At 38.1% G+C, this 24,216-nt stretch overlaps 1 protein-coding gene across 5 annotated transcripts in view; it reads left to right on the top strand.

Moving 5' to 3' along the window:
• The first annotated feature begins 618 nt into the window (after window positions 1–618).
• Window positions 619–24,216, top strand: part of WDSUB1 (WD repeat, sterile alpha motif and U-box domain containing 1) — a 76,222-nt gene continuing 52,624 nt past the window's right edge. For 2 of the 5 annotated variants that reach the window (XR_013828605.1, XM_079923500.1), the window contains exons 1-5: window positions 619–748; window positions 2,968–3,423; window positions 5,259–5,443; window positions 9,357–9,449; window positions 14,217–14,310. Coding sequence is in view for 4 of the 5 variants with exons in the window: in XM_079923500.1 (XP_079779626.1) it covers window positions 3,026–3,423; window positions 5,259–5,443; window positions 9,357–9,449; window positions 14,217–14,310 (770 nt within the window). In the remaining variant the exon portion in view is untranslated. Of the gene's footprint in view, window positions 796–2,967; window positions 3,424–5,258; window positions 5,444–9,356; window positions 9,450–14,216; window positions 14,311–24,216 lie in introns of all 5 variants that reach the window. The other 3 variants (XM_079923502.1, XM_079923503.1, XM_079923501.1) reach the window with 3 other exon arrangements.

Below are 24,216 nucleotides of genomic sequence, written 5' to 3'. Positions count from 1 at the left end.
ACTTAGTTCGTAAGTGTTAGCACGCCGAGGAACTTTTTTCTGGTCAATTTTTTAATCTCAAAAGGGACTGGCAAAACCAGTTCGTAATCAATTACACGTGGAAACCACGGTGTAAGCTCCACGTGAGTTTAGGAGGCGCTCGGAAACGCTATAAGAAATGCACATCGGGTTCAGGTGATAGCAGTATATCCTTTCCAGCAGCCTGCCCTGGAAAGACAGATTTGGGTAACCTGAGCACAAAGGCGATGGCATAAGTCATGAACCACTGAGGTCAGAGCTGGCCGAAACAGAAAAGACCAATCAGGGAGGTCACAGAATAGACAGAGCAGGATAAAGAAATACAGCAGAGGAAGGAGGCTCAAAAACTTCCAGCTGTCGTAACTGGAGAGTTAAAGGGGGCATAAAATCACATTTCAGGCACTCGCTAGACCTTGAGACCTCAGCTTCAGCAACCAGAAAAAAATTTCAACTAAAGGAAATCCCGACTCATTTTTATCCTAGAGCCAGGTTTTAGTAACCTCTTCATTGGAAAGCGAAAGGGCGCGCATGCGCCGCGGCGCAGGCCGCCTCCCGGGGGGGCGGGGCTTTCCTTTCGCTTTAGGACGTCCGCCGGCGTCGGCTCCGCCCGCCTCACCTGCGCGTTACGTGCCCGCCACTCGCCGGCGTCTGAGCAATGATCCCCGCCGTCGTGGGTCTTCGAGGTGAAAGGGGCAGTGTCCATGGGCCAGTTTAACAGCGGCGGAGGCAGGTGGGGGACCTTGACTGGGGTCAGCCCGCCGAACTTCCCCGCTCGAGGTGTCTAAACCCTCTGTTTCTCGGCGTCAGGTTCTAAGCGCGCGACAGGGACCTGCTGAGACCTTGACCAGAGCGATGCACGGTTTTGCGGCCTCGGTCTGGGAGCCGGGCGGCGCCTCCCGGCGGGGCGTGAAAGCCCCAGCTGGCTTCCATCCCTCCCCCACAACCCGAGCGCCGGTCCCCGCGCCCCGGAAGGCCCTGCTCCCCGCCGGCCGCGCTCCTGCCGCGGGTCCGCTGGGGCCTGGTTGGATCTCACAGTTGGGCAAATCCTTGGTCCCCGCATGGGCGCGGTGGGAGTAGGTCTCGAGCTTTATGTTGGAGGATTCTTGGCACATTTCGGGTTTGCCTTGCATTAGATGGGTATGCGTGTGTTCACACTGGCGAGTTGATTCGGGATATGACCGGAAATTGAGTGTTTGGCTTGAAGGCTGAGGTTTAAGTGGACTACCACACCAGGTAGGGGTAGACTTGAGAGCGCGTTTCAAAACAAAGAGTTCAGCTGATTGCGTCTCTGTCCTTGCGACTCGAGGGCCTCGAACTGCAAAGGGAGCCGAGCGCCACAAGGGTGAGGAAGTTTGTTTGGAAAATTACCCGTGTGCACTTGCACAGTTGGGATTTGGGAGTTCCCCAGAAAGCACCTCCTGATGGCGTTTGTTTCCAGTGCAATACCTTAGGCGGTAATCTACCAGGGTTTTTGGTGGTTTGTTGGTTGGTTTTTTAGACTTCATTGAAGTTTGTTTGAAAAAAGAGGCTGAACTTTTGGGATAAGATAAATGTTGGAAAAGGCTCGCTCCATTTATTTGGAAAGATTTCTGTAAATAATACTAGAACAAGGTATTATGAATTTTACAATTCAAAGTTACGCCTGTCCCTTCAGGGCTGATTAGTGCCTCGTTCTACACCATTTTTCCACTGTCGGATTTTTTTTCTTTTTTTTTCTTTTTTTTTTTAGTATTAGTAGCTTTATTTTTAGTTATCCAATCATTTTGTATTATATTCACATATAATGTTTAAAGCCTAGAACTGGATTTGGGGGAAAATGTTAATTCAGCAAATATTTATTTGACCACATTAGGTGCCGATACTGTTTTACGTTTTACATGTTGTGGATACAGAAATGAGCGAAACAGACCCGATCTTTGTTGGTTTGTGCTTACCTTCTAGTGAGGGGAGACAAGTAATAAATATGTCAGAGGGTGGTAATTGCTACACCGAGGATTAAAATAGGGTGATGTGCTAGCCTGTAGAGGGGCTACTTTAGACTGGGAAACTCTCTCTGAGGAAGGACACTGAAATTGAAATCGAAATGTAAAATTAGATCCCCAAAGCAGGGGATACGCATAAGAAAACCACTTTGTGAAGCTCTTAGGTGTAATCCTTTTGACCAGGGAGGCTGGAAAGAGGGAGGGTGAGGGAAAGTGGAAGGAGTTGAGGTCTGAGAAGTAGGCAAGCAAGAGACAGACCATGTAGGGTTTTGTAAGTCTTGGTGAGGAGTTTGGATTTTATTCTAAATTTGTAAATTTGTTCTTAGGTGCAGACCAGCTAAGTCCATTTTTTGCCACTCTTTCTTTTTGGTTTCCTTGATTTATTACATTGATTCTTCATCTCAAATCTTTTATATCTTTTTATTCTTTGTCGGAAAAGATGACAAACCATGACATGATAGCTTTCAACACTGCCACTTAAATTGTGAATGAAACCTTTTGGTCCTTTTTTATGAGTGAACTATATAATTCTGCATCTTAAAGGCAGAGCAATAGCCTTGGCTCCGTCCTGTGGAAGGAGCAGCAGAGTTTGTTAAGTAGTGAAAAATCTTTTTAAGCTGAGATTAGCTGATGTGGAATGAGGCAGTGTTGAGTAGCAGTTAGTTAAGGGAAAGTCTTCAAAGGTGAAATAAATACCCAAGGTTCTGGATGTTCAGTGTCAAATCAGTTTGAAGTTATTTGACTAGGTTCCTTTTCAGGAGTTACGGAATTGTATTGGTATAGCACTGGTGATTGTGATAGTCATCAGAGGTTATAGTCTTAAAATGTTTTATTTCTCTCCAAATTATTCTAACCCCCGGTATAATATATTGTCTTTTAAAAATGTGAATGTAGGAGCTTTCATCGAGCAAGTTAATTGATTTTGGCTCTTTTATATTGATTTGAGTTGCGTTTATTTGATTCCTAGGATGAAGTAACCTTTATCTGTCTAAAAATTGCGGGATATTTTACTTCAAGTAAAGAACATGGTGAAACTAATTCACACGTTAGCGGATCATGATGATGATGTCAACTGCTGTGCCTTGTCCTCTTCCCTCTTGGCCACTTGCTCCTTGGACAAAACAATTCGCCTGTACTCCCTGAGTGACTTCAGTGAATTGCCACATTCTCCATTGAAGTTTCACACCTACGCTGTCCACTGCTGCTGTTTCTCCGCTTCAGGACATATTTTGGCTTCATGTTCAACAGATGGTACCACTGTGTTATGGGATACTCAAAACGGACAGACTTTGGCAGTGTTGGAACAGCCCAGTGGTAGCCCCGTGAGGGTTTGCCGGTTTTCCCCAGACTCCACTTGTTTGGTATCAGGGGCAGCTGATGGAACTGTTGTTTTGTGGAATGCACAGTCATACAAGTTATATAGGTAGGAATATTTAAACGGCTTTCCGTTTTTAATCCTATTAACAGGTCCACAAAAAAAAGAAGAAAAAAGCAGAATATTTTGATGACGTTAAGAAGCAGATAATTTTTAGACATCACAAGGAAAAGTATTTTGACCTATCTTCTGAAGGTCATAAAAACATATGATTCTTGAAGTAGATTTGCTTGGCTCTGAGTGTTTTAAATTTCCAGTCTCTCTTTTGTAAAATAAGATTAATCTTGTTAGACTTTCATGGATTTTTTGGGTAAGAGTTCGGCCAAAAAAAAACCCCACAATAGTCTTTTGAATAAAATTTAGTAATTTTAGGCTTTATTTTTGTCACTCGTGGCTCAGGTGTTCTCAATAATAAAGTAATGTAGGTAAATCTCACCTACACAGCTCTTTCCTGACTAGGATTCTTGCTGACCAAGCCCAGAAGAAGGAACCTTGTGATCAGCATGGTGTTGTGTTATCATTTCTTTTTAAAAAAAAATCACTTAAAAAACTCCTTTTGGATAAAAATACATCAATTAATTTACACTGGTAATGTTGTGTTGCAACTCACCAACATTAAAACTATGCACTTGTATGTATTTATAGTGTGGTGAAATATATATAACATCAAACATTTTAACCATTTTAACGTGACATTAAGTACATTAAAAACTGTAAACTTTCAAATGTTACCAATTAAAATAGCTTAATGTCCCTTCCTTTCTCCCTACCCCTCAGCATCACTCAGCACAAATGGTAGCTGGTAAACAACTGTTACTCATTTAGATTTCGGTCTTTGGATTGAAGAAAGTGATGTGATTTAAGTGGTGTTAATAAACAGTTTAAAGAGAAAGCACAAGAAGAATGAAATGCCTTTAAGTTATTTTGTGTGAATGAAATACAGCTGTCAGCTAACGAATCTTTTTCACTTATTGGGTGATAAATTCTGCCTCCCTAGCATTATTTCTCTAATGTATGTAATTAATGATATAAAAATGGTACACTGCAGTAGATTTAAGCACTGGCTAGGACACTGCACTAATTGTTGGGTTTTTACCAGTTTTTCCTAATAGAGAAAATAATATTGTTAGGCCAGTGCTTCCTAATCTTCCCTAGATAATTTTAACTTGTTCACAGCATTTTCTTTACATAAAGAATTGGTATTTGAAGATGGGATGAAAGTTCCTGGGTGATTTTGCTGTTTGTTGTTTCTAGGTGATTTTTTGTTTTTATTTTTTATTTATTTTTTGCGGTACGCGGGCCTCTCACTGTTGCAGCCTCTCCCGTTGCGGAGCACTGGCTCCGGACGTGCAGGCCCAGCGGCCGTGGCTCACAGGCCCAGCCGCTTCGCGGCACGTGGGATCTTCCCAGACCAGGGCACGAACCCGCGTCCCCTGCATCGGCAGGCGGACTCTCAACCACTGCGCCACCAGGGAAGCCCTCTAGGTGATTTTAATACAAAAGTTGAAAGTACTTTTGACCCCAGTAACATGTTTTTCAATCAAAAAGTTATATCTTTAAAAAAAAAATGTGACTGTAGTTGATATTGTTGGTTGTTATTGCTTTTTTTGTTAAGCTTTGTAGATTTTAACATGTTCCTACTGACTTGCCATATGGAAAAGTATGAAGATATTGTCGACTTTGGTTTCGTTAAGATAATGTTTAGATCCTCTTACTTTTAGCAAGCACATAAATGATATTTTATTTCTCTAGGCATCTACTGCCTTTTATCTCTAGTTCTGTGATATCCTCTTTTTAGTATATCAAGCTGCTGTTAGAGATTGTAATGTAAAGTAAAAGATTCTCTGAAATGAAAATTCCCTTTTCTTTTGCTTTTATTTCAGATGTGCTAGTGTTAAGGATGGCTCCTTGGTGGCCTGTGCATTTTCTCCTAATGGAAACTTCTTTGTCACTGGCTCCTCGTGTGGAGATTTAACAGTGTGGGATGATAAAATGAGGTGTCTGCATAGTGAAAAAGCACATGATCTTGGAATGACCTGCTGCGATTTTTCTTCACAGCCAGTTTCTGGTTAGTTATTTTACTCTTGTAAGCACTAGTAATTCCCATTTGCAGTTTGTATGTGACTTTTCATTCTTTTACTTATTTTCACTTCATCATTAGTAAAACAACAAGCCCTTTTAATTCATTCCTTTCAAGGAATCATCCTTCTCCTTTATCTTTTTTGATCAAAATGAAATCACAAATATTTTTTAGGGAAAATCAGGATCTTTGGGAAAATATGTGGGGGCTGACTCAACTTGGTGCAGTAGATCTGGATTCCTTGAGTATGGTAATGTAGAGGCGTTAACCCTGTTGGTTTTACTGTGATTTTTGAAATATTGTATATTGATATTCAAGTAGAAATGTGAAGTGTAAAAATTGGAAACAGGTTTCATTTTCCGTTTACTAATTTAATCTTTCAAAACATAAATTTATAAAGCATTTGACAATACAATTAGTTTTCAGAAAAAGAAGAAACAAAAACTCCTGAATATAGACTCTTGGTTTTAAATAAATACAGTGAATTGGGAAGTTGTCTTCTTTTATTTTCATCTTCTGTGTTAGGATGAAGCTCTGCTTTTGGCTGCTCCAGTCTTATTGCCAGACCAGTGCTGGCCCATAGCAATATAATGTGAGCTACGTATGCAAATTTAAAATTTTCTAGTAGTAGGTGAAATTAATTTTAACATATTTTACCCTATATATCTAAAATATTATTTCAATAATTGATAGTAAAATATCAGTAAGATGTTTTACTATATTTTGGTATGAAGTCTTCGAAATCTAGTATTATATCACATCTCAATTTGTAGTAGTCACACTTCAACTGTTCAGTAGCCATGTGTGGCGAGTTACTACCTTATTGGACAGCTCAGGTCCAGTAGCAGGATGGCTTTGGCACTCCCCTATTTCAAAACCATCAATGGCATATTAAAATATGATTAAGGTAAGATAAAATACCAAATCCCAAACACAAAGCCTGTACGTACCTTCATATTCTGTTTCCCTGCCTCATCCCAAATCACACTTGGCTTCATGCATTCTCTTGCCACACTGGCCTCCTTTCATTCCTTGAATGTCTCTTAAGATTTTTCCAAGGGTTTTACATGTGGACCCTTCACCTGGTTCACTATTAGTCATCCTTTAGCTTTCAGGTAAAAAAAAAAAAATCACCTCAGGTGAGTTTCCCAGTCTTTATTTGCACGCTTTATTTTTCTTTTAAAATAGGACTTAGTGAAGTATCACAGGCTTTAATTATATAGTTATTTATATGGATTGTGTTTAATGGTGTTTTTCCTGTTAGATTGTAAGCTCCATAGGGCAGGGCCTGGGTCTGTTTTATTTACAGTGCTTGGAATATAATAGGCCTTGAAATGCAGACTGATGAATAAGATTGATTTGCTGAAATTTCTTGTTTTTGTTTTCTTAGCCTTTTAGTATCATATAGCAGATTAACAGATTTTCTTTTCATGAACCCATTTTTATATTAAACTCCCTACCTAATTTACTTATGATAATTTATTCTTTTAATATATTGTTTTATGCTGTTTTATTCTAAGAAGACCAGCTTGTAACAGACAAGAACCATTTCTTCCATTCTGTGAGACCTTCTCCAAAATCTTACAGGCACTCAGTGAATCTTTAATGAGTTATATAAACACAGGGAGATTTAGGTTTCCTTTTTGATTCTAAGTTACCTGAAAAAAAGATTTTCAATTAAAATACCATTTTTATAGTGATATTAGAGTAAAACTAAGGACATCCTTGTTCTATCTTTAGAGGGGTTGCAGCTCATGGGTCCTGGAAAGGTTCACTAAACTAGGCAGAAAATTTGGTGAGATTCTAAAATAAGTTTAATACTCACATCCCTACCCTGCCTGTAGAGTATATTTCTCAATATACTTCTAATATGTCCCTTCTGTACTTTCTTTAGTTCAATTTCTGTTAAAATAGATATTAACCTTATGTGTAAATTCCCTGAAACAGATCAATATATGCTTTAAAGCATATAAACCAATAAATGATTATTATAGGAATTTGTGGTAACTATGTATTTTCTTAAAAGACAAAGTATGTAATTTTTAACTTGTTATTGTTTAATTTGGTATTTGTTAATATCTGTAAATACTTATGACATTGAATCTTCTGTCTTTGTGACATTTTGCTCAAATAAGGAAAAATAATACTGTTTGTGCTGGAGGATGAATGTTCAATTCTCTCCAGTTTTTAAGTGAAAAGACAGTTTGGATTAGATTATTATTACAATTTAAATATTTTTCCTGAAGAAAAGTTTATTTTTAAATATTATATTTGGATCTCAAGGATAGGCATATTTTAAGCTTTATAATTTTACATTGTCCTAGATGAGTTCTTACTACTGAAAGAAACTTCTGAATTAACTTAAGGATCTTATTTAGTCTAGAAACAATAGGAAAAAAAGTTCTCTTAACTGAGTCTAGTACTTAAATGTTTTACTCTCAGCCATTTTTGGGTAAACTGTTTTGCCTTAAAAAGATTTAATGATTATTAGGAATTGCTTACATCCATCAAGATCTCTGAGAAAGGATGCTGTTTGGCTGAACCTGTGCTACAAAAACAAAAATGCTGTTGAAATGTGGAAGTCCCATGCAGTTAGAAAAACTTTCAGTGAAAAAGAAATTTTAATTTGTTTTATGTTAATAAAGTATATGTGCTTTCAACAAAACAGAGGGAGTCCATAGGAAGCATTTATTTTACATACCCAGGTGTATAAATTAAATACCATATACTAAATATTTACAAAACAGGAAGGAATGCAATCTTTTTTTTTTTTTTAATTTATTTATTTTGGCCACGTTGGGCCTTTGTTGCTGCACACAAGCTTTCTCTAGTTGCGGTGAGCGGGGGCTACTCTTTGTTGCAGTGCACGGGCTTCTTACTGTGTTAGCTTCTCTTGTTGCTGAGCACGGGCTCTAGGCACGCAGGCTTCAGTAGTTGTGGCATGCAGGCTCAGTAGTTGTGGCTCACGGGCTTAGTTGCTCCGCGGCATGTGGGATTTTCCTGGACCAGGGCTCGAACCCGTGTCCCCTGCATTAGCAGGCGGATTCCTAACCACTGTGCCACCAGGGAAGTCCAGGAGTGCAATCTTAAGATGGGTAGTAGGTTTCTTAATTGTGTCTTACTGCATATGAGTGCTGAAATTTCCTTTGACCTGTGATATTAGGTGGAATTCATATAAAATTGAGTTGGTGATACTAATATTTACATTACCCACAATATTTAGGAACTTATCTAGTGGGTAGATAATGATACACTGAAAGTATCTAAGTAAGCATAACTAGCGGTTTTTTTGTAACACCAAATTTAACTGATTACTTTCCCTGATTTGTGTAATATTTTCCACCAAATCTATTGGACTGAATTGATGTTGTTTTGGATTTATGTAATTCTAGTCTTTGTCTTGATTAAATCAAATGGGGAAACAGTCTCATTCCATGTGAATTAAGACTAAGTTTTTAAGTGAACATATCCTAAAAAAGTTAAGTTGGGAGCAATTAAGCATTTAACACTCATCTCATAACTGACTTTTCTTCCTAATTTTTCCCATCAATGCTAACCTCATAGACTCTAAAATTGGGTTGGAGGGTGCCCTAGGCTTCGTGGCTCAATATTGGCCCTTGCAACATTGAATTATATCCTTAGTGGAAGGGAAATAAAAAGGTATTTTGTTGTCGCAACTTCAGGGGCTAAAGTCATAATCCTTTGAAGTACCTTGCTTAAAAGAAATTCTTTAACCGACATTTCGTTATATGGTATAAATTAATTAATATAATTAATATTGCCTGTGAATGTGGGTTAAATGAATAGAATTAACAGATCTGAGTTAAGAAATTGAAAACTGTTTGGTTTAAATGTTTTAACAATTCTTGTGTATTTATTTGTAACAAATTTATATTTTTAGGTGGAGAACAAGGTCTTCAATTCTTTCGACTGGCATCATGTGGTCAGGATTGCCAGATCAAAATTTGGGTTATTTCCTTTACCCATACCTTAGGTATGTATTCAACTAGTAGTTCTCTAAAATGATTTTTTGTGATTCAGGTAAAATTTATATTTTACTTAATCTTTTTCACTAAAGAACTCTGGATATCTAAAAGTGATTATAAAAATATATTTTAAGAACTTTTAGTCAAAGTAATACATATACATGATTTAGAAATTATATGCACACTACTGATTATGACCTCACCACTACCACTACACACATTCCTGCTCACACAGTCCTCCTTTTTCTGTTTTCAATTTTTTTGATGGTTTTCAGAGTTTCTCTAAATCCTGTTTATACCACCACATTTTATTTTTTATTTACTTATTTTTTAACATCTTTATTGAGGTATCATTGCTTGACATTGTTGTGTTAGTTGCTGCTGTATAACAAAGTGAATCAGCTATACGTATACATATATCCCCATAACCCCTCCCTCTTGCATCTCCCTCCCACCTTTCCTATCCCACCCCTCTATGTGGTCACAAAACACCGAGCTGATATCCCTGTGCTATGCGACTGCTTCCCACTAGCTATCTGTTTTACATTTGGTAGTGTATATATGTCAATGCCACTCTCTCGCTTCATCTCAGGTTGCCCTCCCCCCTCCCCGTGTCCTCAAGTCCATTTTCTATGTCTGTGTCTTTATTCCTGTCCTGCCCCTAGGTTCTTCAGAACCATTTTTTTGTTTTTTTTAGATTCCATATATATGCGTTAGCATACGGTATTTGTTTTTCTCTTTCTGACTTACTTCACTCTGTATGACAGACTCCAGGTCCATCCACCTCACTACAAATAACTCAATTTCGTTTCTTTATGGATGAGTAATATTCCATTATATACATGTGCCACATCTTCTTTACCCATTCATCTGTTGATGGACACTTAGGTTGCTTCCATGTCCTGCCTATTGTAAATAGCGCTGCAGTGAACATTGTGGTACATGACTCTTTTTGAATTATGGTTTTCTCAGGGTATGTGCCCAGTAGTGGGATTTCTGGGTCGTATGGTAGTTCTGTTTTTAGTTTTTTAAGGAACCTCCCTACTGTTCTCCATAGTGGCTGTATCAATTTACATTCCCTCCAGCAGTGCAAGAGGGTTCCCTTTTCTCCACACCCTCTTTAGCATTTATTGTTTGTAGATTTTTTGATGATGGCCATTCTGACGGTGTGAGGTGATACCTCATTGTAGTTTTGATTTGCATTTCTCTAATGATTAGTGATGTTGAGATGGTGAGCATCCTTTCATGTATTTGTTGGCAATCTGTATATCTTCTTGGGAGAAATGTACCACCACATTTTAAATTTGTTCATTGTAGTTATTGTTTTTTGAGCATATGTGGGTCTTTCCCCCATGCATTTTACTATTCTTTCAGGTGACTCGTCAGTCAGGAAACTTATGTCTTTCATTTTTGGTATACAGTATTCATTTATTCTAATTCTTCTCTACTTCTCTTTTTATAAGTCCCATTAGTTGAGTGTTGGACCTCCTGACTTGATTCCCTGTGTCTATTTTTCCCCCACATTTATCTCTTTATCATTTTTTCTATCTTAGGAAAAAATTCCTTAGCTCTATCTTTTAACCTTTTTTGAATTTTTTAATCCCATCAATAATATTTTCAATTTCCAAATGCTTATCTTTTTTGTTTCTTTTTCCTAGTGTCCTCCATTTAATGCAAGATCCTCTCTAAACTCTCAGGATACCAATTAGAGGTTTTTTGTTTTGGCTTTAAGTTCCCTTCTGTTTCCTAATGAACTTTGTTTGCTCTTGGGCCCTTTTTTGTTTACCCTGATCTTTCTCTTTCATATGATTACCTTCTTCAAATGCCTGATGATCCTTAGTATTCCATTTACTTTCAAGAATTAAACAACAAGAAGAAGTTTAAAAGCTCTGTGCACATGGTGGTTGTTTGTATTTGCTGGCTTCTCTTTAGGATAAGAAGGTGGACTATTGGCCCTTATTGCGGAAGGGTTGGAGATTTAGAGAATGTGGGTGTCTGTGTTGCCCTGGAGCTGCCATCGAGCTCCCCAGGCAGTCATTGTTTTCCTTCATCCTGGGGAGAAGCATCTAGCTTTCATGCAGCATACTATGGGTGGGGTCAGGGAGGGATGGGAGGTAGATATTGTTTTATAAACAGACTTAAAGTTAATTTTTCTGTTTTCAGGTCTGTATCTCTGACTTTCTTTTTCCTTGGCTTTTAATAGTTGTCTTTTGGGGTTTTCTGTTAATAGTCCTAAGTCTTTTGGGGTTTTCTAGGGAAGATTAGCTTACTTCTTTGCTGTAGCCCCCTCATTTTACACCCCAAGCTGTTCTCTATATATAATCTCGTCAATTAATTTGCATCTGCCTTTCCAAAATTGGTTTCAGTTTCTCATTTCCTGATGCCCCCCTTCCCCTTCTCTTCACTGATGTGAATTTATATCTTTATTAATTCCTTCATTATCATTTTAATGGGAACTCTGAAATTATATGGTCAGTTGGCCATCTTGCTTCAGATGCCCAAAAATATTCTTATTTTATTATTTGTTACCTAATAAGCTTTAGCTAAATCATGAGTTATATTTCATTGTTTATAAAATTATTGCCAGAGATAAACAAAGCTGAACACTAGTTAAAGCGGTAAGGAAGGATTTTAATATACTATTGCAATAGATTTTAATCAGTAATATACTATTGCAAGCGTCCAGCATGAACTGAGCTCAACTTCAGTTTATACAGAGGTGACTGTATTTTAAAGGGAGCATGAGGGAATAAAGCAGGGGTAAATGGGGGCTCCGTAGCATCCAGGAAGTGAAAAAATTACAAAAAGCAAGAAGTGAGGAATTTGTCCATGTGAAACGCATGTGAGTTTGTAACTGGCACTTATGGAAGTTAGGCTCCTCCCCTCTCACAGAGCCGGGGAGACAGGAGCTCTATCTCCAGGTTTTGGCTGGAATAAACGTAAATTCTTTTGGCAGCCCTGAGTTTTCCCAGGCAGGCACTTTATAAGGGGGGTAGGGTCATCCTAGGGATGCAACCTTGAACTCTTAGAAACTGTGTTAAAGTCTTTGTAGGCCAAGGTCAAGGCCTAGTCCAGGAGGCATCTCAGAAGAGCCTGGGTAGAGTTCGGTCAGGGAGAGAATCTTTGTCATTATGCTAGTGTATAGAGAAGGGTCTGCTATTACAAAGTAATAAATACATTTTTTTTTGAGGAAATTTAGTTACTTTATTGTCTGTTAGGTTACATTCAGTAATTTTTTAATGTATTCGGTGACATGCTGGTAAAGATAAGAGTTCTATTACTTCTCTGGTCTATCCTACCTCTTCCTTCTGTTATCAAGGTGAAATTCTTATAAGAAACCATAAATATAGTCATGTATGTGGATGTTCTAAATACAACATATCTTTAATAATTCAAAAGCAAAGCTTTTCATACGTTGTCTGGAAAATGTGTTTTTACACTGGCTCTTTAAAAAACATATATAACAGTATATAAACATGTGCAGTTAAAGCCTTTCAATAAAGCGTTTAGCATTATTTGCACCTTTTGGCGGACCTCTCACTGCTGTGGCCTCTCCCGCTGCGGAGCACAGGCTCCGGACGCGCAGGCTCAGTGGCCATGGCTCACGGGTCCAGCCGCTCCGCGGCATGTGGGATCTTCCCGGACCGGGGCACGAAACCGTGTCCCCTGCATCGGCAGGCGGACTCTCAACCACTGCGCCACCAGGGGAGCCCCTGCACCTAATTTTAATGCTTATTTGTAGAGAGGAATAGGTAGACAAATGGATCTTATACTTGAGAATGTAACAGATTCTTAGGATCCTGTTGCAGGTTTATTAAATCTTCATTTAGTTTGCAACTTAACATTTTTGCTTTGTTTGATTGATTGTGCCTACTTATTGATCTGTATATGCCTAAGTATTGATCAGTGCCTTGAATGCCTATATCTGCTGTCCCATATAAAAACATATTTTTTTCTATTTTGGATAGAAATAAAATACTTAACAATAAAGGGAAATAAATATATATTTTTTATTTGTTGAAACTTTTACCTGCTCTAATGACCTTTTTGTTTAGTTAAATGCTTTCTATCTTAAGAGCCATTAACACTTCGAAAAAGTTCTTATTAGGTGCGAGAAAATTACAGATTTCACTTATTTCCTTGTCTTGCCAGGCCAACTTCTTAGTGATTGTTTTCATATGTTGTCACTAAAATACATTGAATTCCCTCAGCTTACCTTTAAAAGAGTTATGATATTCCTTTTCAGTAATTATAGAAAGCATAAAAAGAATTTTAGTGTTACCATACTTGTAGGAGTTTTATAGGCTATATTGGAATTATAAGATGTTACATTACTATTATTTTTAATTTATGGAATCAGAAAATATTTTCTTAATATCAGATATTTAAAACTACAGGTATTTGATTCTTTTAGGCGTTTGGGCAGTTGGTGTGTGGTGTGTGTGTATTTTTTAAGATAACAAGATTGAAGTATAGTTTAAAATTTCAATTAGTTGAAAATTTTATATATTTAATAGTTTAGAATTTTTTAATTTAAAAATAATTTGATGATTATAACCCCCCATCTAGCCTTTGCTAACCCCACCATTTTCTTTACCCATTGCTGAACTTTTGAAACCACTTACTCACTTGAGTTGCATGACAATTTTTTTTTCATTTTTGTGTCTTTTAGGCACTCAAAGATTGTATTGAACAAATAAATGAAATAGTTTTTACTTAAAAATAAATTCTAAGCACAGTCAGCTTGCTAATTTTTCTCACCTTGTTGTTTGCAGGTTTTGAATTAAAATATAAAAGTATACTGAGTGGGCACTGTGCTCCTGTTCTGACTTGTGCTTTTTCTCACGATGGGCAGATGTTAGTTTCAGGGTAAGTTACTTAGTTTAATTTCCTTAAACCATTTTGGTATGAAATAGAGTAGACTTACAGAAAAGTACATAAAACATAAGAGAATAGGTTGATAAATCATTGTGATGCAAACTTGTAACCGCTGCTCAGGTCAGGAAATAGACCATTGCTGGTTTTCCTCTAGAAGTCCTCCCCTTCCAAGTGCCCCTTTCTGGTGACAGTACCTCAGGTCATATGCAACATTGCTTTTTCCTTTTAAATTGATTTAAAAGAAATCATACATTATGAATTATTTTGTGTCTGGCTTCCTTTACTCAACATTACGTTTGTTTTCCTAGTGGTTGAACAAATCTGATGTATATAATATGTGATAGGAATCCAGTTTCATTTCTTTCCACATGGATATCCAGTTGTCTCAGTACTGTAAGGTGAAAAGATAATCTTTTCTTCACCATTTTCATATGCCACCTTGTCAGAAACCACTGATCATATATGTGTGGGTCTTCTCAGCCTGTTACTCTGTTCTGTTTTTCTGTTTATCCTTGCTCTGATATCTTTCTGAGCCTTTATAACTTGGCTGTTCCTGGCTTTTGACACTTCCATGTAAATTTTAGAGTTAGCTTGTCAGATTGTCTCCAGTTCCTCCCTCTACCCACACAAACCTGTTTAGATTTTGACTGGGATTGTATTGAGTCTGATAAATTTGGGGAGAATTGACATCTTTATGATGTTGAGTCTCCAACCCATGAATATGGTGTATGTTTCCATTTATTTGTCTTTTGATTTCTCTCAATATAATGTCTCTCAATAGAATACAGTTTATTTGTCATCCTTGTGGAGGTCCTCCTCATCTTTTATTAGATTTATTCTAGGCACTTAATTATTTTGTTGCTATTATAAAAGATGTGGCTAATATAGGGAAATATATATGGAAAGACTGGATTTATCTGTTAAGATTCTAATTTTGGATTTTTTATGTATAAAATCATATCATATGTTAATTATGGCTTTTGTCTCTTCCTTTCTAATCCTTATACCTTTGGTATCTCCTGTGCCTTACTGAACTGGCTAACTGGCTACCAGGATAATGGAAATAGTGAAAATAGCCAACCTTGTCTGACCTAACTGCAAAGGGAACGCTTTCATTTTTAAGTGTGATCACTTAAAATAAATAAAGATAAGCTTTATTAACTCTTCTGTTCCTTCTATATAGTTAATAAAGATAAGCTTTATTAACTCTTCTGTTCCTTCTATATAGTTTGTAAGAATTTTTTTCATGAATAGGTGTTATAGTTTATCAAATGATTTTTCATGCATCTTTTGAAATGAGCATATGCTTTTTCTTTTTTATTCTATAACTGTCATAAATTATACTGATTTTTATAAATCTGCTTTACACATGTTAACTGATCTTTTGTTGGAATAAATACAACTTAGGCCATATTATTTTTGTGTATTGCTACAGAGAAGTCAGTTTTATTATGACTGTTGCTTTTTTTGGATATAATTTATATTTTTTTCACTGTCTTCTCACACATTTTGAGTTTTCTGCACATTTACTTTGATGTATCTAGTATTGGGTTTCTTATTATTTGGTTTGCTTGGAATTTACTGAACTTCTTAAAGATGTAGAATGAAATTTCATCAGTTTGGGGGGAAATTCTCATTTATTATCTCTTCCAATATTGCCTCTGTCCTTTTCTTTCTCTAATTCGGGGATTCCAATTAAATGCACATAATACCTTCTTACTGTAAACTTTATGACTTATTCTCTCTTTTGTATTTTATTTTGAAATTTTGAATTTTATTTATTTTCTTATACAGCAGGTTCTTATTATCTATTTTATACATATTAGTGTATACATGTCAATCCCAATCTCCCAATTCATCCCACCACCACCTGCCCTCTACCACTTTCCCCCCTTGGTGTTCATACGTTTGTTGTCTACATCTGTGTCTCAATTTCTGCCCTGCAAACCAGTTCATCTGTACCATTTTTCTAGGTTCCACATATATGCGTTAATATACTATATTTGTTTTTCTCTTTCTGACTTACTTCACCCTGTATGACTGTCTCCAGAGCCATCCACATCTCTACAAATAACCCAGTTTCATTCCTTTTTATGGCCGAGTAATATTCCATTGTATATATGTACTACCTTTTCTTTAATTCGTCTGTTGATGGGCATTTAAGTTGCTTCCATGACCTGGCTATTGTAAACAGTGCTGCAATGAACATTGCGGTGCACGTGTCTTTTTGAATTATGGTTTTCTCTGGGTATATGCCCAGTAGTGGGATTGCTGGGTCATATAGTAGTTCTATTTTTAGTTTTTTAAGGAACCTCCATACTCTTCTCCGCAGTGGCTGTTATCAATTTACATTCCCACCAACAGTGCAAGAGGGTTCCCTTTTCTCCACACCCTCTTAAGCATTTGGTGTTCGTAGATTTTCTGATGATGCCCATTCTAACTGGTGTGAGGTGATAACCTCATTGTAGTTTTGATTTACATTTCTCTAATAATTAGTGATTCTTTTTGTTTTTTAATTGGAGTATAATTGCTTTACAATATTCTGTTAGTTTCTGCTATACAGTGAAGTGAGTCAGCTATATGTATACATATAACTCTTCCCTCTTGGACCTCCCCCTCCCCACCCCCTATCCCATCTACCTAGGTCATCACAAAGCACCAAGCTGAGCTCCCTGTGCTATACAGCAGGTTCCCACTAGCTATCTGTTTAACACCTGGTAGTGTATTTATGTCAAACCTAATCTCCCAGTTCATCCAACCCTCCTGTTCCCCCTCTGCGTCCACATGTCCGTTCTCTGTACCTACATCTCTATTGCTGCCCTACAAATAGGTTCATCTATACCATTTTTCTAGATTCCACATATATGCGTTAATATATGATATTTGTTTTTCTCTTTCTGGCTTACTTCACTCTGTATGACAGTCTCTAGATCCATCCACATCTCTACAAATGACAAATTTCGTTCCTTTTTATGGCTGAATAATATTCCATTGTATACATGTACCACATCTTCTTTACCCATTCATCTGTCTTTGGACATTTAGGTTGTTTTTGTGTCCTGGCTGTTGTAAATAGTGCTGCAGTGAACATTGGGGTACATGTGTCCTTTTGAATTATGGTTTTCTCAGGGTATATGCCCAGTAGTGGGATTGCTGGGTCATATGGTAGTTCTGTTTTTAGTTTTTTAAGGAACCTCCATACTGTTCTCCACAGTGGCTGTATCAATTTACATTCCCCTGCAACAGTGCAAGAGGGTTCCCTTTTCTCCACACCCTCTTTAGCATTTCTTGTTTGTAGACTTTTTGATGATGGCCATTCTGACTGGTGTAAGGTGATACCTCATTGTAGTTTTGATTTGCATTTCTCTAATAATTAGTGATGTTGAGCAGCTTTTCATGTGCTTCTTGGCCATCTGTATGTCTTCTTTGGAGAAATGTCTATTTAGGTCTTCTGCCCATTTTTGGATTGGGTTGTTTGTTTTTTTTTGATATTGAGCTGCATGAGCTGTTCATATATTTTGCAGATTAATCCTTTGTCCATTGATTAATTTACAAGTATTTTCTCCCATTCTGAGGGTTGTCTTTTCATCTCGTTTGTCATTTCCTTTGCTTTGCAGAGGCTTTTAAGTTTCATTAGGTCCCATTCATTTATTTTTGTTTTTATTTCCATTACTCTAGGAGGTGGGTCAAAAAAGATCTTGCTGTGATTTATGTCAAAGAGTGTTCTTCCTATGTTTTCCTCTAAGAGTTTTATAGTGTCCGGTCTTACATTTAGGTCTCGAATCCATTTTGAGTTTATTTTTGTGAATGGTGTTAGGGAGTGTTCTAATTTCATTCTTTTACATGTAGCTGTCCAGTTTTACCAGCACCACTTGTTGAAGAGACTGTCTTTTCTCCGTTATTTTTCCTTGCCTCCTTTGTCATAGATTAGTTGACCATATGTGCATGGGTTTATCTCTGGGCTTTCTATCCTGTTCCATTGATCTATATTTCTGTTTTTGTGCCAGTACCATAGTCTTCATTACTGTAACTTTGTAGTATAGTCTGAAGTCAGGGAGTCTGATTCCTCCAGCTCCGTTTTTTTTCCTCAAGACTGCTTTGGCTATTCGGGGTCTTTTGTGTCTCCATACAAATTTTAAGATTTTTTGTTCTAGTTCTGTAAAAAAATGCCATTGGTAATTTGATAGGGATTGCGTTGCATCTGTAGATTGCTTTGTGTAGTATAGTCATTTTCACAATATTGGTTCTTCCAATCCAAGAACATGGTATATCTCTCCATTTGTTGGTAACACCTTTAATTTCTTTCATCGGTGGCTTACAGTTCTCTGCATACAGTTCTTTTGTCTCCCTTGGTCGGTTTATTCCTAGGTATTTTATTCTTTTTGTTGCAGTGGTAAATGGGAGTGTTTCCTTAATTTCTCTTTCAAATTTTTCATCATTAGTGTATAGGAATGCAAGAGATTTCTGTGCATTAATTTTGTATCCTGCAACTTTACCAAATTCATTGATTAGCTCTAGTAGTTTTCTGGTGGCATCTTTAGGACTCTGTATATGTAGTATCATGTCATCTGCAATCAGTGACAGTTTTACTTCTTCTTTTCCAATTTGTATTCCTTTTATTTCTTTTTCTTCTCTGATCTCTGTGGCTAGGACTTCCAAAACTATGTTGAATAATAGTGGTGAGAGTGGATATCCTTGTCTTGTTCCTGATCTTAGAGGAAATGCTTTCAGTTTTTCACCATTGAGAATGATGTTTGCTGTGGGTTTGTCATATATGGCTTTTATTATATTGAAGTAAGTTCCCTCTATGCCCACTTTCTGGAGAGTTTTTATCATAAATGGGTATTGAATTTTGTCAAAAGCTTTTTCTGCATCTATGGAGATGATCATATGGTTTTTATTCTTCAATTTGTTAATATGGTGTATCACATTGATTGGTTTGCTTATATTGAGGAATCCTTGCATTCCTGGGATAAACCCCACTTGATCATGGTGTATGATCCTTTTAATGTGCTGTTGGATTCTGTTTGCTAGTATTTTGTTGAAGATTTTTGCATCTATATTCATCAGTGATACTGGTCTGTAATTTTCTGTTTTTGTAGTATTTTTGTCTGGTTTTGGTATCAGGGTGATGGTGGCCTCTCATTCTCATGGTAGAATGAGTTTGGGAGTGTTCCTCCCTCTGCTATATTTTGGAGGAGTTTGAGAAGGATATGTGTTAGCTCTTCTCTAAATGTTTGATAGAATTCACCTGTGAAGCCATCTACTACTGGGCTTTTGTTTGTTGGAAGATTTTTAATCACAGTTTCAATTTCAGTGCTTGTGATGGGTCTGTTTATATTTTCAGTTTCTTCCTGGCTCAGTCTGGGAAGGTTGTGCTTTCCTAAGAATTTGTCCATTTCTTCCAGGTTGTCCATTTCATTGTCGCATAGTTGCTTGTAGTAATCTATTAATCTATCATGATCCTTGGTATTTCTGCAGTGTCAGTTGTTACTTCCCCTTTTTCATTTCTAATTCTGTTGATTTGAGTCCTCTCCCTTTTTTTCTTGATGCGTCTGGCTAATGGTTTATCAATTTTGTTTATCTTCTCAAAGAACCAGCTTCTAGTTTTATTGATCTTTGCTAGTGTTTCCTTCATTTCTTTCTGATCTGATCTTTGTGATTTCTTTCCTTCTGCTAAATTTTGGGGTTTTTTTTGTTCTTCTTTCTCTAATTGCTTTAGGTGTAAGGTTAGGGTGTTTATTTGAGATGTTTCTTATTTCTTGATGTAGGATTGTATTGCTATAAACTTCCCTGTTAGAACTGCCCTTGCTGCATCCCATAGGTTTTGGGTTGTCGTGTTTTCATTGTCATTTGTTGCTAGGTATTTTTTGATTTCCTCTTTGATTTCTTTAGTGACTTCTTGGTTATTTAGTAGTGTATTGTTTAGCCTCCATATGTTTGTAATTTTTACAGCTTTTCCCCTGTAGTTGCTATCTAGTCTCATAGAGTTGTGGTAGGAAAAGACACTTTATACAATTTCAATTTCTTAAATTTACCAAGGCTTGATTTGTGACCCAAGATATGATCTGTCCTGAGAATGTTCCATGAGCACTTGAGAAGAAAGTGTATTGTGTTGTTTTTGGATGGAATGTCCTGTAAATATCAATTATGTCCATCTTGTTTAATGTGTCATTTAAAGCTTGTGTTTCCTTATTTATTTTCATTTTGGTTGATCTGTCCACTGTTGAAAGTGGGGTGTTAAAGTCCCCTACTATGATTGTGTTACTGTCGATTTCCCCTTTTATGGCTGTTAGCATTTGCCTTATGTATTGAGGTGTTCCTCTGTTGGGTGCATAAATTTTTACAATTATTATATCTTCTTGCATTGATCTCTTGATCATCATGTAGTGTCCTTCTTTGTCTCTTGCAGTAGTCTTTCTTTTAAAGTCTGTTTTGTCTGATATGGGAATTGCTACTCCAGCTTTCTTTTAATTTCCATTTCTATTTTCATGGACTATCTTTTCCATCCCCTCACTTTCAGTCTCTGTGTGTCCCTAGGTCTGAAGTGGGTCACTTGTAGACAGCATATGTACAGGTCTTGTTTTTGTATCCATTCAACCAGTCTGTGTCTTTTGGTTGGAGCATTTAATCCATTTACATTTAAGGTAATTATCGGTATGTATGTTCTTATTACCATTTTCTTAATTGTTTTGGGTTTGTTATTGTAGGTCTTTTCCTTCTCTTGTGTTTCCTGCCTAGAGAAGTTCCTTTAGCATTTGTTGTAAAGCTGGTTTGTAGTGCTCAATTCTCATAGCTTTTGCTTGTCTGTAAAGGTTTTAATTTCCCCATCAAGTATGAATGAGATCCTTGCTGGGCAATCTTGGTTGAAGGTTTTTCCGTTTCATCACTAAATATGTCCTGCCACTCTGTTTTGGCTTGCAGAGTGTCTGCTGAAATATCAGCTGTTAACCTTATGGGGAGTCCCTTTTATGTTATTTGTTGCTTTTCCCTTGCTGCTTTTAATATTTTCTCTTTGTATTTAATTTTTGATAGTTTGATTAATATGTGTCTCGGTGTGTTTCTCCTTGGGTTTATCCTGTATGGGACTCTCTGTGCTTCCTGGACTTGATCGACTATTTCCTTTCCCATGTTAGGAAAGTTTTCAAGTATAACGTCTTCAGATATTTTCTCAGACCTTTCTTATTGTCTTCTTCTTCTGGGACCCCTGTAATTCGAATGTTGGTGCGTTTAATGTTGTCCCAGAGGTCTCTCAGACTGTCCTCAGTTCTTTTCATTCCTTTTTCTTTATTCTGCTCCCTGGCAGTTATTTCCACCATTTTATCTTCCAGCTCACTTATTCGTTCTTCTGCCTCAGTTATTCTGTTATTGATTCCTTCTAGAGTATGTTTAATTTCAGTAATTGTGTTGCTCATCACTGTTTGTTTGCTCTTTAGTTCTTCTAGATCCTGTTAAATGTTTCTTGTATTTTCTCCATTCTGTTTCTGAGATTTTCGATCATCTTTACTGTCATTACTCTTAATTCTTTTTCAGGTAGGTTCCCTATTTTGTCTTCACTTATTTGGTGGTGTAGGTTTTTACCTTGCTCCTTTGTCTGTAACATATTTTTTTCTAGTTTCTTTTTTTTTTTTTTTTTTGATGGATGGTGCTATATTCCTGTCTTACTGGTTGTTTGGCCTGAGACGTCCAGCATTGGAGGTTGCAGGCAGTTGGATAGAGCTGGGTCTTGGTGCTGAGATGAGGACTTCTGGGAGGCCTCACTCTGATTGATATTCCCTGGGGTCTGAGGTTCTCTGTTAGTCCATCAGTTTGGACTCGGAACTCCCAGCACAGGAGCTTGGGCCTGACCTCCGGCCTGGGAACCAAAATCCCACAAGCTTCATGGCATGGTTAAAAAAAAAAAAAAAAGTGGGGGGAAGAAAGAAAAAAAGAAGAAAGGAGCAGTAAAATATCAAAGAATAATAAAATAAAATTAGAAAGATGAAAAATGTATTAGGAAAATTAAAACTATAATTGAAACAACTGCAGCAAGGTAAAATAAAACCACAAAAGAAAAAAGTGTGTGTGGGAGAACAAGCCAAAAGGAGAGAGCAATAACAAAGTGTAAAGAATAAAGTAGAATTAGAAAAATAAAAGGTTTATTAGGAAAAATAAAAATGTAGAAGAATCAACAACAATGAATCCACAAGGTAAAACAGAACTCCAATCTAAAAAAGGCAAAAAGAAAAAAAAAACCTTGACTATGGGGGTGGAGTTTTGGCAGTGGTGGAACTTAGGCAGGGGTGGGGTTTAGGGTGGGGTGAGACCTAGGCAGGTGGGGGTGTGACGTTTGAGCCTGGGGCGGGGCCTGGGGGGGGACAGGGTGGGGGGGGGACATTCAAGTGTGGGGTCGGGCCTCTACTTAGGACCTGCCCGGAATGGGAGAGGCATCAAGACCTGAGGGGGCCCTCTGGAGTGTGGAGTTCTGGAGTTTGCAGATAGGGCCCTGAGTGAGGGTGTGTGGGTGGGGTGTAGGCCCAGCTCGTTGGAGGGGGTCTCCGAGTGTAGAGGTGGGGCCCTGGGTGGGGGTGTAGGGGCGGAGCTTGGGCTCTGCACAGCAGAAGGGAGGCTCCGAGGGCAGAGGATTAGGCCCGGGAGCCCAACAGGCTTCCCCATGCCTGAGTGGACAGGGAAAGCACTGGCCCCTTTCCCTTCTGTTCCTTTACGCCCTGCCGCACCGTCTCCCCCAGTGTCTCCCCCGTCGCTGCTGGACCCCTAACCGTGGGTGGGTCCCACTGGGTGTAGGAACTCCTCCCCTCCCCCAGCTTCCCCTCAGGGGTCCCGGAGGTCCGGCCTTTACTTTTGCTCCCCCTTCCCACCCTCCCACTCCCTCAGGACCTGCACAGCTGGAGGGAGCCTAGCTGGGCAGAGGATCAGGCCCCGGATCTCAACAGATTCCTGGGGGTCCGAGTGGGCAGGAGAAACCTGGCCACGCCCCCTTTTGATTCTCTGCCCTCCCAGTGGTTCCCCAAGTTCCCTCTTCAGGCGTGGGATCCCTTCCCCTCCCCCAGCCGCCCCTCAGCAGCGCCAGTCCTGTCCCACGTCCACTTCTTCTCCCCCTTCACTCCCCCCACGCCCCACGTCCTACCTGGTAGTTGGCTGTTCCTCCCGTCCCCTTAGGTGTCCGTGGCCCCCCACCGGTGCCTGGTAGGTGCCCTAGTTGTGAGGAGATGGGAATTCCGTGTCGTCCTAGTACGCCATCTTGACTCCACCCCCCTCATTGCTTTTTAGTCTTAGGATTCTTTGACACTCTTAAAAGTTATTGAGGACTCCAAAGAGCTTTTGCTTATAAGGGTTCCATATATTGCTATTTATAGGAAATAAAACTAAGAAGACTAAAATATTTTAAGTTTGTTTAAACAATAATAAACTCGTATATTAACATAACATTTTTCTTTAGGAGAAATAAAACCAGAAATAGTGAGAAACGTGGCATTGTTTTACATTTATGAAAATCTCTTCAGTATCTGGGTTAGCAGAAGATACATAGATTCTCATATCTGCTTCACACACTTCATTAGCTCTCAGGGCTATGATGGCATCACATGTCATACAGCAAAATGTGTAGGAACTTTTTCTCTACATCTTTCTCCACATCTCTCCTCTAATAAGTTTCCTCTAGCCCCTTAGCCGAATTTGTGTTTTGTTTCATCCTTACTTCTCTTGATCCAACCAGATAAAGTTAACATTATATGAATTAGCTGCTATTCAAACAGGAAGAGTCAATCTTTGTAATTCAAATAGAGGTTGCCTTTTTCCATAAATTCTCAGTTCTAGTAGTTATGATTCTTTGGAAACCAGTTTAAGAATGGCTATCATTGTTAGAGTTTTAAGAGTTCAAAAATAACACCTTTTTTC

The sequence above is a fragment of the Stenella coeruleoalba genome (assembly GCF_951394435.1).
Source record: "Stenella coeruleoalba genome assembly, chromosome: 6".
Classification (NCBI taxonomy): Eukaryota; Metazoa; Chordata; class Mammalia; order Artiodactyla; family Delphinidae; genus Stenella; species Stenella coeruleoalba.
Note: the sequence above shows the minus strand (reverse complement) of the source record. Positions and strands in the feature narration are given on the sequence as shown.